At 55.5% G+C, this 17,504-nt stretch overlaps 1 protein-coding gene across 3 annotated transcripts in view; it reads left to right on the top strand.

Moving 5' to 3' along the window:
• LMO1 (LIM domain only 1) overlaps positions 1–16,856 on the top strand; it is a 40,219-nt gene extending 23,363 nt beyond the window's left edge. For all 3 annotated transcript variants that reach the window (XM_060017307.1, XM_060017305.1, XM_060017306.1), the window contains 3 exons: positions 11,563–11,776; positions 14,566–14,691; positions 16,485–16,856. In XM_060017307.1, coding sequence (XP_059873290.1) covers positions 11,563–11,776; positions 14,566–14,691; positions 16,485–16,590 — 446 coding nt within the window. In that variant the 3' untranslated portion in view covers positions 16,591–16,856. The remainder of the gene's footprint in view (positions 1–11,562; positions 11,777–14,565; positions 14,692–16,484) is intronic.
• The last annotated feature ends 648 nt before the right edge of the window (positions 16,857–17,504 follow it).

Here is a 17,504-nt window from a genome sequence, read left to right as displayed (position 1 = left end):
GGAGGAGGCTACAGATAGAGAAAGACTTGGGACCTGGGGATTTTCTGTAGCAAACTTCAGGGGCTTTTTCCTCCTACTGGTCCTCAGAGGCTCAGACTAGGCGGGGAGTGGGTTACATCGTTAAGCCAGAAGGACCCTCAAGTGGAGAGTGGCAGGGGCTAGGTCTGTGCCAGGGAGGAGCGGTGCCCTGGCCACAGGTACAAAGGGAAAGCCTGAACTGCCAAGGTTACACAGATGCCTGAGCTCCAGGACTCCACTGCAACCCGAGAGTTGGGATGTAGTATTTACACATGACGAGAGGCACTGAGGGGGGGCTTCCTTCCTCATGGGTCTGCAGGGCTGAAGGACAGGATTCCTGCCCATTTATCTAAGGAGTAGAGGGTTTATATCTGCACAGGAGCAGTCATTTCTCAGCTGGAGCCCTGGGGTGGGCCTATTCAGATTCCAGATAGTGGCAGGCGGGACCTAGGCACTGCCACAGTTGAATCTGCCTTTGTTTCTTAGAGCTGCGTGGCTACAGGTGTGTGGTACAGGGCAGCACCAAGCCAGATTAAGGGTCCCATCTCTGGGGAGCCTGCCCGTCTGCGTCAGCCCACTCTGCCCAGCAGACTCTTGCCAGTAATATCTGGATGGATTCCGTTCAGTCTCTTCATTCATTAACTGAACTGATTAAAAAACTGGTTAAAAAGTGACCGCTATGGGGTTCAACCCTGGGGACACAGTGGTGAACAAGACAGAGCCCCCAAAATAGGCCTTCATGGGGCTTACATTCTTATAATAAAATTCTTAAACATTTTCTTAGGTAAAATCACAAAAAAGTAAAACAGTTACAGATTGTGGTAAAAAACTGAGAAGGAAATGACCAGGGAGTCGTTTAAATAAGGAAATAAAGAGATCAAGGCTGGCCTCTCTGAGATGGTATTTAAGCTGAAGCCCCCAAATGAGAAGGAGCCAGGCACATGAAGAGACAAGGAAGGGTGTTCTGGGAAGAGGGGAACAGCAGGTGCAAAGGCCCTGAGGCAGAAGGGAGGTCTGGAGTGTGGCTGAAGCACATTGCAGGTGGAGGGGCAGAGGCCAGACCACATAAGGATACCCTGGGCTTCATGAAGAGTGTGGATGGTATTCCCAGCCCACTGGAAGATAAGGAAGGGTTTCAAGCTGAGCAGTGACCTGACCTACTTTGTTTTGAAAGATTTCTCCAGCTGCTATTTGAAGCTGGATTGTAGATCCTAAACAAGGAGCTGGTGGGGTGCTTAGCTGATAGTGCAGTGAGAGATAGTGGTGGCTCTGGAAATGGAGAGAAGCAGGTGGCACGGGGTGGGGACCAAGCAGGGAAGAGGGGATGAGGATGATGGAAGATCTGAAGATGACTCTGAGTTTCTGGCCTGAGCACCCGGCTGGATGATGGTGTCAGGACTGTGAGGGGAAGCCTGGGTAAGGGTACAGGTTTCGGGGGAGGAGATCTAGAGGCCTATTTTGGATCTGTTGCTTTCTAGATGTGTCTGGGGCTTTACAGAGACAACCTGAGGATGAGAAGAGAAGGCCTACACCCGTGCCGGAGGAGCACACGTCGCAGATAACTATGCACTTAACGTAGGCATCATTCCCTGTGACAAACTCCAAAGAGCACATGCAGCTTCTGATGTTTCAAAGCGCCCCTCAGATTCTGTTTGCAGCTGCTCCCGTGTCTCTCGGTACATTGTCCAGGTCCCCTTCAAGTTATCGACTGGGTCCCCTAAAGCCGTTGCCCAACAGCAGGCTGTGCTGGGTTCGGCTTCCCTCAGCAAGGAAGACCCCTGAGGTACGTGTGGAAACTCCTCAGCCCCTCCATCTCTCCACACTGGAAGGTCCCCGCGGGCTTAGGCATCTGGACCCACCATTCCTCAGGATGTTTGTCTCTGCTAGAACCTGCCGCAGAAATGCCTGCTGCTTCGGACTGCTGCATAGGAAATGGGTCCTCTGGGGGGATACTGGGGACCAGAGGCCCATCCTTCCCCGATTTGTCCCTGTAAGGTGTGTTTCAGAGCTGCCTTCTTTTGGCAGGGCCCAGTTTGGGTCCAAGAAGAAGTTCACTTACCCCATTGCTTAGGGAAAAAAATGACACGATGCTGCCTCTAGAGAGAGCAGGAAGGGGGTGGGGCATTTCCTGGCCAGCGGCCTGGGTCCAAAGCCCTGCTTGGCCACTCACAGGATGCCCCTGGGCCGGTTGTGTGATTTCCCTGACCTCAGGGTCATGATGAGAGAGAGCCTTAGCGAGTATAAAGCATTTGGCCCGTTAGTAGGCATTCGGTGCGAGGTGTTGTCATGTGGTCAAACGCCGCAGTTGTCTGGGGATGGGACTGGACAGTGCTTTCCGTCGGCCTCTACTGTGGTGATCTGCGGAGACCAGGAGGAACTTGGCACTTCAGAGACCGCAAGCGTTTGCTGGACCCCCTTTCAATTTCTTACCTCCAGCTCCCCCCACACCCTCCCCCTCCCCTCATTCACACAGAGCCCCTGGCCGTTGACTGAGGCTCCCCGACTCTTGTGGCTCTGGGTCTGGAGCCACCAGCTCTCCCCTCACAGCCCAGCTCTCCCCAGTGAGGCTTCTTCATCTCTGTCAAGGCTGCGATGCAAACATCTCTGCTCTGCCTCTGCATGGCCTTCCTGCTCCCCTCCCAGCCCCTGTGCTGTCTTTGTCCTTAGATTCTGGTCTGTGTCCCCTTTTCTGGCCCTGCCAGAAGCCCTTTCAAGATCCCACAGCAGCAGGAGCTTCTGAAGGAACAACAGGTGAGAAGCAGTAGCCTGTGACCCACCAGAGCCTGGAGACAGTGCACTGCCTGTCATTCCTCCTGGTCTTAGTCCGGGCCCTGCTCTAAGCTTGCCCCCCTGAGTGCCGCCCTAGCATCACCTGTGTCCAGGCTGCACCGATGCTGCCCCAGCAAACCTTCTTCACCTGGGCTGTTCAGGGAGGTCACGGGGTGTGTTCTGGGTGAGAAACGGAACTCTGGATTCTGGCAGGCCAGGGCTCCAATCCTCCCCCTGCCACCTGTCAGCTGTGTGACCTCGGGTAATGGCCTGAACCTCTCTGGGCCTCTGCCGAGTGCGGTAATCATTTAGTGCCTCAGGGTTAAAATGAGGATTCACTGAGACAACAGATGTAGTGAACAGCGGGTAAATGGTGGGTTTTATGAAGAGGCATATAAAGTCTTGACGGAGACTGAGGGTCTCCTTCTTAGGTTTTTGGTGTTGCTGAGGTATCATATATATGCAGTAAAAGGCACAAGTCTCAAATGTTCAGTTCAGTGACGTTTTCTGTTACGTATGCACCCATTTAAACACCACCCAGATCAAGATAAAGGACATATCCAGGACCTCAGCAGGCTTCCCCACACCTCCTGCCAGGTGATGATACACCCCATTATTCTGATGTTGATCACCATGGATCCATTTTCTGTTTGGGAATTACATATAAGTAGAATGATACAGTATCTACCTTTCTGTGTCTGGCTTCTCTTGTTCCGCATTATACTGTCTGATTAATGCACATTGTGGTGTGTACTGGCGATTCATCCTTTATCATTGCTGTGTACTATTCTATTGCATGACCATAGCATAGTTTATTATCCACTTTACTGTTGATGGACATCTGTGTCGTTTTCAGTTTGGGGCTATTATGAAGAAAACTGCTACAAACATCGTCGTACATCTCTTTTGGTGGATGTAAGCTCTCATTTCTGTTGGGCGCGTACCTAGGAAGAGAATTGGGGGGGGTCATCAGATGTGCATAAATTTTCTTAGTTGATCGTTTTTAAGCTACTGTGTCCAACATCGTTATAAGTATTTCATATCCATTATCTAATTCAGTCCTCCAAATAATCCTTTAAAGTAGTCTGTTCTCAGTTAGCAGGTGAGTATATTGAGGCAGAGCTGGGGAGTGATGGAGTCAGAATTCCAGCTGAGGCCATCTTGTCTGCAGGGACCACCGTCAGTGTGTACCCGCCTGCCTCTTCTCTCGGAGCCCCTTGAGGGGCACTGCTAGAGTCAAAGGGGCCCGTCCCCCCGCCGTGCTGACCGCCATCCCGGGAGCCAAGCCCCCGAACCCCTAGGGGAGTTGGAGGCCACAGGAACCCCACTTCCCTCCCTCATCAAATCCAATGAGCAGCTACCAGCGAGGGGCTGTGCACAGAGGCGGTAATGAGCGTGCTCTAGGTGGCTGTAGCCGTGCGCTTCAACAGTTGTTCTCGTTGGCTTTTGATTCCAAATGAGTAGGAAATGCCATTAGTTCAGGCCTCGCCTGGTGCGTGGCAAGGCCCTGGGATAGGAGTGCAGTGAGACGAGAAATTGTGGAGATAAAACTGGTGTGAAATGGAGGCCTTCGCACGAGGCTGGATGTGTCCGTGTGAAATGAAGTTACTTCTGAGAAAACGAGATTTAAAGAGATTCTGCAAAATTAGATTACACTTTCAAATTTCCTTATTAAACAGGATTGACGCCGAGGAGGGGCCGCTGGCTGGCTCTGTTTGGGATCCTACTCTGCAGTTCCAGGCCCGGGTGTGGGCCCCCCGCTGGGTACAAGCACCTTGCAGGTGGCAGGGACCCAGACCCTACCCCTCCAGCAGCTGACATGGGTGTGACGATTGTGGGACTCATCACTTCTGGATAATTTCCCCTGCTTTGCCTGGGTCCACGTGGGCGAAACCTCAGGGCTTGCGCTCCTCCATTTCCTGGGGCAAGTGGAATTAAAAACAGAGCACCAGTCTTCTCATTCGTGGGTTTTGTTCAAATCAGAGCTTGATTTATAGCTACGATCCACTTTTTGGAAGGGTAGTTTTTTAAAAGGCCGTAAGTGTGCATGTGACGGCTCAGGCGTATGTGTGTGTATTTTTACGTGACACCCACGCATGCGTGTCCTTGGATGCAGGGGTGTGTCTTTTCATGCAACTTACTGAGCACCTACCGTATGCTGGCGCTGTGCTGGAGCCTGGAATAAAGCTGTTCTGGGGAGAATAAGCAGACGCAGTCCCGCCTCTCGTGGACCTTGTATGCATGTGTGTGATGACACGTATGTGTGAAAGTGTGTGTGCAGCTGTGTATGTTTGCACGTGTGACCTACATGTGCATACCTTCTGTGTCTCCTAATCTCTGTGATGTCTTCCTCCCCGGTCTACTAGCATCTCAAGGTAAGCAGCGCACCACCTGGCATCAGAGCAGTTTAGTCCAGTACTCGGACCCTGAAGACAAGCTGCCAGGGTTCAAATCCCAGCTCTGTCTCATTCTGTGTGACCCATGACAAGTCACAACCTTTCTTGTGCCTTAGTTTTCCCATTGTTAAAATGGGAATAGGTTTCATCTGGAAGGGTATTTGCTGGTTTCTGTGATGAAAGAGGTGCATTTAATGCAAGGTCTTATCCTACATACGCCTGAGGACATCCTTAGAAGTACAAGCTAGAATCATTCCCACTGTGCAGCTGGGGAGACAGACAGGCCTTGAGAGCCACAGTGATTTATCCAGGATCAAGAACAGGGCTCCACACAGGAGGCCGGACAGGAGCTGATCCATGGAGCCCCTGCTCTATCTGCCTGCAGGAGTGCAGGTGCCCCACACCAGCAGCGGAGCCTAGGACAGGCTCAGGGGGGAAAACGTGTCAACAGTAGACAGGAATGGGGCCTGCGTGGTACCCGTCTCATAAAGCAGTTGTGAGCTGAGCACTGCTCAGTGTTCAGTCAGTGATATCTCCCTGCAGAATGCCGTTAGCCCCCAGAAGAGTCCAGCCCAGGCTCCCTGCCTGTCCCCCAGTGTGAGAAAAGGAAGCCCCAGCACTGTGCTGGGCAGCTGTGTTTTGCTGTGTGGGCATGGATTTGGAACTGTACTGAGGCGTATGGGGAGATGATGAGAAATCCCAAGCCTACACCTGCCTGTGCCCCAGGCCTCCCAGGGCACACAGAGGGACCTGCCCTGAACTGTCGCCCCCTGAGCTGCCACAGCCCCCTTCTCCTCTTACTGTCCCTGAAGCAGCCTGTGGGACAGATGGGGCTGACCTCCTGCACACATTTGCAGTGGCCACTAGACTATCCTTTGGGTAAGGCTGGACACTAACCAGTGCCTGCGTGACTTGAACCATGGTTGCACATTCAAATCGGGTAATATCCTCCAAATGTGCCCATCACTGTTGTAGCAGCCTGAGATGGAGCTGTGACTAAGGTCATCCTTCCCCATGTGCTGAATGGGGTGACACCAATCAGAGCTAACTTTTGACTGGCAGGTTCGGTTAGTCCTGAGCACTTCACACGTATTAGCTCCTGGATCCCTCATGGAAACTCTATGAGGGCTCTTCTCATATTCATTTTATAACAGAGAGGTACAGAGGAGTTAAGGTCATATAGTCAAAGGTGTCAGATAAACCCAAACTGAAGGAAACTCCATAATAACTGGCCCGTACTCTTCAAAAATGCTAGTGTCTTGAAACACAAAGAAAGGCTTAGGAATTCTTCCAGATTTAAGTAGACTGAACTTGACAGCTGAACGAAATGCGTGATCCAGACTTTTATTTTGCTATAAAAGATATTGGGGGAACTGATGAAATCTGAATGGATAGATAATAGTATTAGATCAATGATAATTTCCTGGTTTGGATCATTGTACTGGAGTTCCGTGAGAGAATGTCCTTGCTCTCAGGAAATCAAACCAAAGTAGATATGGGTATAGGGGCTTCATGTCTGAAACCAACTCTCAGATGAGTCAGGAAAAGAATTATAGGAAGGGAGGGAGGGAGGGAGGTAGATGGATAGATAAACAGAGAAGGATAAAGCAAGTATGGCAACATGTTCATATTTAGAGAATCAGGGTAAAGGGTATACAGGAATTCTTTCTATTCTTGCAAAATCTGGAAGTTTGAAATGTCAAGATAAAAAGTTAAAAGAGCAAAAAAACAAGTGTCAGAACAGGAAAGGCATCCCAGGGTGCATGTTAACAATACACCAGTTCCTGTTTGTTGGTCCCAGCTGGCCGCCAGACCCTGTGCTGTGGCTTCCTCTGCAGAACCTTATTCTACCCTCACTATGGTCTGGTGGAGGGAGACTAGTATGGCCCCATTTCACAGATGACAGTTGGAAAGGTAAAGGGGTTTGTGCCAAGCCCTCCAGCTACTTGGGACAGTTCCCAGATTGGAAAGTAGGTTCTCTGAGTTCAAAGTCTGTGCTCTTAGCCTCAACTCCACTGCTGACTCTGACCTTTGGGGAAGAGTGGGACAGGCAGGACAAGGCATTTCTTCCTGGAGCAATGGCGGAGGGAAGGCTCTAGGGCAGAAGCAAATGAGATCCATTTGCAGGGGGGAAAGGGATATTATTCCTGGGATTCTACAGGGAGCAGAGCCAGCAGTGCCATGCAGGGGGTGCTGGCACGTGGGAGGGGGCCTCGAGTGCCAGGTAGAGTTCCCAGTGGTGGCCACGGTGGCTTCCAGCAGGAGAGCCACAGGGCACGACCTGACATGGGGCTGGATGGGGTGGGCATTCTGTGGAGGAGGACCTGCCTCAGAGGAGCTCACTGTGAGCAGAGGAAGTGCTGCACAGCCGGGCTCAGTGTGCTGTCCAAACTGGAGGCACGGGTGGGACCGGGAGCCGGTGGCCTTGGCACCTTAGAGAAGTCCCATCTGAGGGACACGCTGTCCTGGGATAGGTGGGCAGGAGTTGCTGAGGACTTGGGTCTGGCCTGGCAGACCACTCTCGAGGATGCGGGAAGAGCTGAATGACCTCTGGCAGTGCCTCCCGGTCACCGGGACTGTCTGGCTTTTCCCCAGATTAAAGAGCTGAGGGTAAGTGTCTGGCAGCCGGATGAGTCAGACTGGGAGGCTGCCTCCTTCCACCATCAGCCCGCCCAGGGGAGAGGCGGGGTAGGAGTCTGGCCCATCTCCTCGCAAATGTCGTCCCCCTCACACCCCGAGATTTGGGGGAACACATGGGCTGAGTGAACTGGTTTATTTTGCTGGGTCCCGTGTGTTGCGTCTGAGCGTGAGCCCAGACGCGCAGGCAGGGGCAAGCATCGTCCACTGTAAAATGTCAGTGTTTTCATGAGTGAGTAGTAATTACTGGGTAATGCTTTAAAACCTTTCCTGAAGGAGCGCGAAGCTGTTTTTTTCTAAAGTCGGGAGTACGTTAAAAGGATTACCATGTAGATTTGATTTTTAGATAACACTAAAATGGATCCCAAATGGACTTCAGCAAAGGGATGCTATCTCCTTAATGGAAAGTGCATGGCCCGAGGCTCAGCTCCCAGAGCCCGGCAGGGGAAGGAGGGAGGGAAGAGGTGTCTGCAGGGCCGACAGGCAGGCTGGGTGGGAGCTGGGGAGGCAGGACAGGAAGGGAGAACCCAGACCCTCTGGGGAACATCTTGCTCTATTTGGGAGAAGGAGATTATAGATGCCCCCCTTAAAGGCCCTTCACCTTTCCAGGAGTGTTTTCAAGTCTCCTGGACTAGCCCAATGAGGGCAAACAGCGTGGGTGCTTGGTAAAAAAGGGAGGGGTGAGTCAGACTTCTCCCAGGACCTCAGCCTTCCCAGGCGAAGAAAGCTCATGGTCCCCAGATGCTCTGGGACCTCCTCAGCCAGGCTGGGCCTGGTGTTCCGTGTCTCAGTGGACATCAGACACTGGCAGAAGCCATGTGGCTTCTTAAAGAACCCAGGACCCAGGAAGCAGAGTCCAGCACCCTAAAGCAGTGTATTCAGGCCTTACAGAGCACTTGCTGTATGCCAGGCGGGGGACCTGGGACAGCGTGTGGCTTTGCTCCCCGCATCCTCCCTGCATCCTCTAGGTGCTCGGTCCCACTGGTGATGGAATTACCGGCTACCATGTGGTCCACAGCCCTGCAGGCTCAGCCTCTCTAGGAGCCAGGCCAGGCGGAAGATGGAGCAGGACAGACGCTCCTAGTGCTGGGATCCCCCTTCATTTGGGGGCATAACTTAGTGGGCCAGATGTATCCCCTGAGTAATGATGTTCCAGCCACTCACCCCCCTCCCAGTGATAGCACAAGTATAGAGCCCTGGGAGGGCTCAGGGCTGCTGGGAAGGGAGCCAGGCCTGCTGCTAGCCCTGGGGAGCAAGGGGAAAATCAGCCGTGAGGGGACTAGAGAGAGGCTTGGTCTGGGGTTTTCCAAGCTGGAATGTATATGCATAGCTATGCTGGCTGGGCGCGCCTTCCACAGGCCCCAGGGACAGTAGTTTTACCCTGGGAGCCCCCAGACCTTTCCATATCCAGCTCTTTGAACCCCTCCCCCATTTGATCCCTGTAGGCCAGGCCTAGGAAGGAGCGTCTCAGGGCCCCCTTAGCTCTCGGGTGGGCCTGCTCCCCAGCGGCCTCTCCGGGCTCCCCTGAGCTCTGTGATCAGGCTGGCCCCTGTCAGAGGAGACACAGGCGGGCCTGAGCCCCCTCACTCTCTCAGACCAATTAACCTGTAGAGCTGCATTAAGGAAATTAGGCAGCAAACTCCCCAGCTAGCAGATGGGCCCCGCGGGCACTGGAGGAGGGAGGATGCGCTGCCTCCTTCCTGCCCTCACCTGTCCTGCTGCTCCCGGGTGCTGGGGGGCCGCCCCCTCTCCAAGAGAAGTCTGAGGAGGCAGCGAGGCTGAGACAGAGCATAGGAGGGAGGAAGAACCCCAGAGGCCAGCTTGATCAGTGGCTTACACTAGCTCTTTGGACTGTCTGGGCCTCAGTTCCCCCATGTGTAGAATGAGAGCATTTGCCTGTATGAACTCTGGGGGCCCCTCTCACCTGACCTCTGTGGATTCTGAGACTGAGGTTCTTTGGAAGCTGGTTCTCTCCTGGAGCCTGAGGAAGGGTCACAACCCAGAAGAGGGAAGGGAAAGGAAGCAGCTCTGACTCCGGGCTGGGGGCAGTGAGGGGGAGGGAGGGAGAGGAGGAATGCCAGGGAACAGGAGCTGAACCCAGAGCCCTGAAGAGTGCAGGAGTCCTGTGGAGACCTTGGGCCCAGGGAGAGGGAGTCTTCGGGGGCTTCCTGGAAAACGAGGAGGCAGGAGGGCGTGGGCTGTTCCCCCCAGCGATGACCCCTCAACCCATCTGAGCCCTTGTGAGGGTCAATTAGACTTAGACAAGTGCAAGGCAACCCCACCATCCAGCTGGGCTCTGAGACTCTCCGCACTTCCCTCCAAGCCTAGTCTTCACCACGCTCGAGCCTCAGGACTCCACATGGATGTCCAGGTTCCCAGACAACATCTGTCCCCACCTCCTTCTCAACTGCCCCTCCCTATGGCCTCAGGGCCGGGGGCTAGGAGCCTGTGCCTCTGTGCACACACATGCCCACGCCTGCACACCTTGCCTGTGTGCACGGGGTATGCGTGAGTGTACATGCTTGCCTGGTGGGAGGTCTGCCCCTCCCTCCGGTCAAGGCTATGCTGAGATTCCTGTCTTTTGTACTTACCACTTCCTTGTATGTCGGGAAGTTCATATGGGCCCTGGGAGAGGGCCAGTGTCTCCAAGATTCTTATCCTGGTAGGATGAGCAAGGATGCTGGGTCACCGGTGCTCCCCTTCCTCAGGCTAGGGCAGGTAGGAAGTTTGAATCTAGCTAGAAACATTCCTGAGCAAAGTGTCAACTAGGCCAGGCCCAGCTACCTCCCCAAGCATTGACCAGGAGTTCCAGAGCTCCTGCTGCCCCCTGGGAGTATCACAGGGGCATCTCACTTTCTTCTTTTTTTTTATTTTTTAAATTTTATTTATTTTTGGCTGCATTGGGTCTTCGTTGCTGCGTGCGGGCTTTCTCTAGTCGCAGCGAGCAGGGGCTACTCTTCGTTGCGCTGCATAGGCTTCTCATTACGGTGGCTTCTCTTGTTGTAGAGCACCGGCTCTAGGCACGCGGGCTTCAGTAGTTGCGGCGTGGGGGCTCAGTAGTTGCGGCGTGGGGGCTCAGTAGTTGTGGCTCGCAGGCTCTAGAGTGCAGGCTCAGCAGTTGTGGCGCACGGGCTCAGTTGCTCCGCGGCATGTGGGATCTTCCCGGACCAGGTATTGAACCCGTGTCCCCTGCATTGGCAGGCGGATTCTTAACCACTGCGCCACCGGGGAAGCCCTCACTTTCTTCCTGACGCCTCCGTAATCAAGAGGCTGTAGCCTGACGTGTTAGGTTAAAATGGTCAAGCACACAGCAGTGTGAGGAAGTCTTGAGGTGGCAAAAAGATCTGGGGGTTCTAGTGGACCCCAAGCCCGAGATTCCATTCTCAGGGCTGCCGAAAGAGCCAATGGATGGTGGCTGCATGAGGAGACCTACCGTGGATCCCACGGCACAGGGGGCAGTGGCTGGAAGGAGAGGAACAACTCAGGAGGCGGACCTGAGGACTAGCTGTGTGCCCTGCAGCAGAGCAGATGCGGGGCTCCCGCCGCTTCTGGAGGACCTTCACGGGGCAGGGGAGGAGGCCGTGCCATGCAGGCCACCCAGGGCGGGACCCAGGCCCAGGGGAGGCAGCTGCTGGGGAGACAGGGAGGGCTCCTGGAAGGGGGCAGCAGAGAGAAGCAGAGGGATGTACCCTGAGGTGGGAGGCGCAGGGCCCACCATGTCCATCTGTCTGTCCATCCGCAGGTATGCCGATGCTCTCCGTCCAGCCCAAAGGGAAGCAGAAGGGCTGCGCAGGCTGCAACCGCAAGATCAAAGACCGCTACCTGCTGAAGGCGCTGGACAAGTACTGGCACGAGGACTGCCTCAAGTGCGCCTGCTGTGACTGCCGCCTGGGCGAGGTGGGCTCCACGCTCTACACCAAGGCCAACCTCATCCTGTGCCGGCGCGACTACCTGAGGTGGGCGGCCTCCCACCCCATCCGTCCCCCAGCCCTTCTGCTCAGAAAGCCCCATCCTCCAAGGCTGGCACCGCTCTGCCCTGCTCTAGCCCCAGCATCCTGCCTGCACTCATCCCCGCCCCTGCCCTGCCCCTTGGACTCAGTGCCCAGCACAGGTCCTGGGCGGGCACATCTGTTACCATTGGGCACCCAAGAGAAGCTTCCCGAGGGCACCGGTGTGACTCTGGCCCTGCCTTTGCCAGGTGCTTTTGACCCACCCCGTCCCTGAAATCTGGGAAGGGACGCCCTGGAGGGGCTTCCAGGAGCAGGTGGGGAAGCTCTGACTTCCCTGGGCCCCTCTGGCCTGACGGTCTCCTTCTCAATCTCCCCAGGGCCCAGCTCCCCATCTTCCAGGTGGGCCCTGGGATTAAACACCCCCACGCCTGGGGAGCCTGGTAGGTAGCCAGACCCTAGAAGAGCTGCTGATGCTGGAACTTAAAGACCTGGGTTTGAACTAGTCCTGAACCTCTTCCCCCACCTCAGGTTACCCCTCTGTGAATGGTGAAAAGACTACCGCTTCCCCTCCTGGCATTCCTCAGAGCTCTGACCCACCCTCCTCCACAACCTGGATCCTGTTCCCCGGGGCTCCTCCTCCCCAGTTAACCCTCCCTCAGGCCATCTATGACATCAGCAAGGCTGGAAGGAGGCCACAAAGCAGGGGCCTGGCTGAGACCCAACATCTGCATTTGGCTCCCATGCAGGCTGCTGGGTGGCGGCAGGGCCTTGCGGGGAAGGAAGGCCCATCGCATTAATTAGTAGGTCACGGCCAGGCTTCTTGGGGCTCCCTCTGCTCAGGACTGGGCATGTCGGGGGGGTAGGGGGGGAGGGCGGGGTCATCAGCAGAGGCTCCCCTATTTCCCCGAAGAGCCTAAGATTTACCTGCCTGCACCTTCTCTTTTAACTTCTGCCTTTGCAGGAGTATTTTTTTTTTTTAAGTGGTACTATAAACCAGGATGTGTGACTCAGTGCTCCTGACTGGGGCTGGAGGAGAGATGCTGAGGCCAGGAGGAGGGGTTAAGGATGCTTCTGGGGACTCACCCCTCGGCAACCTGGAAGGGGTCTCCGGGTCTGGAGGTTTAGGACATCACCTGGGGGCTGAACCTACCAGGTTGAGGGGAGGTGACAGACCATCTGACGAGTCCACAGGACCTGGAGAGGGACGACCACAGTACAGGATGGGCTCATCTACAGAGCTGATGCGCCCCCAAGCATCCTGGGCCTTGCCAGCTACCGGAGCCTGAAGGTATTCTCCCGGACGCTGGCAGAGGCTCAGGAATGACTTCGGGGCCTGGTGGGCCAGTGGGCCGGGGTGGACGTGGGTGCGGGGCTTCCTTGAGCTGCTCAGCCCCTGAGAATGGCTGTCCAGAGCCTGCCTCTCTGCAGTCACTTCTCATTGGACTGGTGGCCAGAAAGGCCCCTCTTGGCAAGCAGATGCTGTTGGCCCGGCCTTTGTCTGCCTTAATCTGAGCCACCAGGCAGCTCAGGCTGATGAATAATGGAGCCAAGCTCATCTGCAGGCGCCCGCGCTTGAGCTGGACAAATCAGGGATTAGAGGGCCTCCCGCCCGCCTCTCAGCCCCCTTGCCTCACTTGGGGCTTGCGCTGCCAGTCTGCAGAGCAGAGGCCTGGCTGGCTCAGACCCCTGGAACATTCAGCCAAGGACTGGCCTACATGGGGAAGGAGTGAGTTCCCCGTCCTTAGAGCTTTGCAACCAGCAGCTAAGAGGAGGGGTGCCTGCCCCAAAGAGGCGTCGTGCCAGTTGGCCTTGGGACTTCCTTTTGGCATCAGTCCTGTTTTAGAAGCACCTTTGAACAGGATCATCTAGTCCAGCCTTCCCATTTTAAAGAAGGATAAACTGAGGTTCAAGAAAAGGGAGTTAGGGCTTCCCTGGTGGCACAGTGGTTGAGAGTCCGCCTGCCGATGCAGGGGACACGGGTTCGTGCCCCAGTCCGGGAGGATCCCACATGCCGCGGAGCGGCTGGGCCCGTGAGCCATGGCTGCTGAGCCTGCGCGTCCGGAGCCTGTGCTCCACAACGGGAGAGGCCACGACAGTGAGAGGCCCGCGTACCGCAAAAAAAAAAAAAAAAAAAAAAAAGGGAGTTAGGCAAGTCACACCATGAGTTGGTAGCAGAAAGACCACCCCATAGGGTTGTTGTCAAGATTAAATGAGTTGATCTTTGGAGAGTCCTTAGAACAGTGCCTGGCACATAGCAAACGCTACATAGGCATTAACTAAAGGGGCTGTGACTGAGAGGTTACGGTTTTCACAACAAGCTTGTGAAGAATGCATTATGGTCCCCATTTTACGGTTGAAATAAATGAGGCTCAGAGAGACTCGGTAACTTGCCTGAGGACACACAGCCCATGATCAGCAGACTGTCTCTAAATTCAGGCTTGTGTGAGTCTGGAGTCCTTGCTCAGGGCCCAGCCCAGTGTTCTTCCAGTGACCTCAGGTGCTTGAGGGACCCCAGTGGAAGCCTGGGAGGGGGCATTGTCAGTGAAGCCGGGGGACGGGCAGTGTCAGCCAACACCTGGGTCCCCAGAGTCTCCTTCCTGGGTGAATGCGCCAATTTCTCTGAAGCCTTCTCTCTTAGCAGAATCTAGACACTGTCACCTGTGCTCCTTCCCTCTTGCCCAGGCCCACCTGCTGAACCAGGGGGAGGGCAGGTGGGGCCCTGGATGGAGGCAACTCCCCTGCCCCCCACACCACCCCAACAGGTGCCTGAGCCCTTTGCACCCTTCCCTCTGCAGGCTCTTCGGCACCACAGGAAACTGCGCTGCCTGCAGCAAGCTGATTCCAGCCTTCGAGATGGTGATGCGGGCCCGGGACAATGTATATCACCTCGACTGCTTCGCCTGCCAGCTCTGCAACCAGAGGTGAGTGCTGGCCCGTAACAGACCCAACACACTCAGCAGACCCCAGCCGACACCTGCTGCCACAGACCAGGAGTGCCATGGAGGCATGCATGCAAATGCGGGTTCTGTGTGTGCATGTTGTTGTGAGCATGTATGTTCATGCGTGTGTTTTATGTACACCTGAGCCCTGTAGCCAAATGTGTGCCCTCCGATACCGCATGTACATGTTTGTGGAGTACAAGCTCTGTGCAAATGTAATGGACGGGGCCATGCATGAGCTGTGTGCAGTGTGTGTAGTGTCCATGCATTTATTTTTTTTATATATTTATTATTTATTTTTGGCTGCATTGGGTCTTCATTGCTGCGCACAGGCTTTCTCTAGTTGTGGCGAGTGGGGGCTCTTCGTTGCGGTGCGCGGGCTTCTCATTGTGGTGGCTTCTTTTCGTTGCAGAGCCCTGGCTCTAGGCACATGGGCTTCAGTGGTTGTGGCATGTGGGCTCAGTAGTTGTGGCTTGCGGGCTCTAGAGTGCAGACTCAGTAGTTGTGGCACACAGGCTTAGTTGCTCCGCGGCATATGGGATCTTCCCGGACCAGGGCTCGAACCCGTGTCCCCTGCATTGGCAGGTGGATTCTTAACCACTGCGCCACCAGAGGAGTCCCATGCATGTATTGTGCATGCATGTTTTAAACGTGTGAGCACAAGGGTTCTGTATGCATGTCCTGTGCCGTGTGTGTGTGCTACATGCAGGAGCACGCATGGACATTCCAGCGAAAAAGGGTTCCCAGACCTGGAGGGTGAAATCCCCCTGGGGAACGGTCACTCATTTCTGTGATTCTGGTTCCAGCCCAGCCTTGTTTCTGGTCTTTTGGCCCCTACTTTGTGCCCCGAGCCCCATGGGAGACCCTAGGGCCCTAAGGAGCCAGAGCGCTTCAACCCTGGCTGGGGGCCGGGCCCCAGAAGGCAGGCCCTTTTCTCAGGAGCCCCCAGGTGAGGAAGGAGTTCATACAAGTGTTCCCAGAGAGTGAGGTCCAGAGGGACCTGCAGGGAGTGCTGGTTTGGCTGGGACTCTGCCCAGACCTACTGCCGGGAGGGCTCGGTGAAGTTGCAGCGCCACCTGGTGGTTGAAGTGGGATCTGCTGGGACTGAGCCTGTGACCCTGGGGTCCCACTACAGGCCTCAGACACCCTGGGCACGTCTTTGTGGGAAGGGCTGAGTCCTCCAGCGCTTGAGGAGGACCGAGAGGGGCAGAGAGGCAAAGCAGGGCCTTCTTTGGGTTCGAGGGAAGATGATGGGACAGTGTCACCTCCTCCTGGAAGGATGTTCCCGGAAACCCACAGATCCTGTTTAGAGGAAGAGTGCCCTTCCCTGAGCCATTTCCTTAAGCTGGGGAGGGGAACAGAGGGTTGGAAAAGCCAGCCGTTTTATCCCTTCCTCGTGCTCCATCTCTGCCTCTCTCCTTCCCTCTCCTCCGTTGGTCTCCTATTTCTTTGTTCCTCCGCCCTTTCTTCCTCTCTGGCACTGAGGTACATTATTTCTACACCTGCCCTCCGACCCCAGCCCCGCCCCCACCTCCACAGGAGCTCTGACTATGTGGAAGGGCTGTGGCCCGGGCTTATCTGTGTGTCTTACGCCCCAGGCTGCAGGGCCTGGCCGAGAGACTTTCAGGGATCCCCTCTGGAAAGCTCGAGGAGCAGGCTCCCCGGGACCTCACTTCCCACACGTCCACTTCCTGGGCCGGGCGGGGTCCTGTCTGGAGCCGTCACCGTCCACTGGGACCCCTCCATGGCCTCTCTCTCCTGCTTGGATTTTCCAGATTTTGTGTGGGAGACAAATTCTTCCTGAAGAACAACATGATCTTGTGTCAGATGGACTATGAGGAGGGGCAGCTCAATGGCACCTTTGAGCCCCAGGTTCAGTGACGCCCGGCGCCTGGCCGCCCGGCCCGTCCGTCCGCCCGCCCGCCTGCCCACCCGCCCGGCTGGCCAGCCGCTCTCCTGCCGATTACAGCTCCTCTGTCCTCGATGGGAGGAAGGGCCCTTCCTCCAGCGCCGCCCGTCTGTGTGTGACCCCTCCTGGGGCCAGGCTGGGCCTGTACAGTCTGTCTTCTGTATATAAATGGGAACATTTATTTTATGAGAAATGTAATGCGATTTTATTACTGGCGTGGATTAAACTTATCAATGTTTCCGGGGAGGTTATTCTGCATTGATCACGTGACTGACACAGACCTGGGGCCCCTCCCCTTGGCTTGGGAGTAAAACAAGACCCTCCCCTTGGTCCTTGGTGGGGGGGGGGGGTGCCTGGGGCTCTCGTGTATGCCGTCGCCGGCAGGGTGGCTCCAGGTGGGCTTTGGCGGGAACAAGCTGGAGGGGAGGGGACAACCCCAAGCACCCCCTGAGCCAGAAGGTGGGGCTAGGGTGTCCTCCCCCTCCCCTGGCAGAGCATATATCCTGGCCCCCAAGATGAAAACCTCCCTTCCCTGGGCTCCTGTGTTACATCCACCATTGAAACCCCCCAGACTGCCCAGACAGGGACCCAGCTCTGGCTGCCTCCATGGTAGGACCCCAAATCCTGAGCTCCCTGCTATGGGAGCACCATTCTTAAACCCCTCTTAACCTTCATGGGGACGGACAGCATTTGCTGTCTCTTCCTTACAGCCTGGGCCCAACCTGGGGCCTGCCTTCCTGCTCCCCTGGATGAGTGAGGACAGTTCTGTTTCCCTGTTAACTCAGCCCACGCAGGCGGGAGGTTTTTCGTTCATTCCGTCGGCAAATCTGTCTGTCTCAGCCCTGCGCTGCAAGTACCAGACACAAGGATGAATCATGGACTGGAC

Source organism: Delphinus delphis, chromosome 8 (genome assembly GCF_949987515.2).
Source record: "Delphinus delphis chromosome 8, mDelDel1.2, whole genome shotgun sequence".
In the NCBI taxonomy this organism is placed as follows: domain Eukaryota; kingdom Metazoa; phylum Chordata; class Mammalia; order Artiodactyla; family Delphinidae; genus Delphinus; species Delphinus delphis.
Note: the sequence above shows the minus strand (reverse complement) of the source record. Positions and strands in the feature narration are given on the sequence as shown.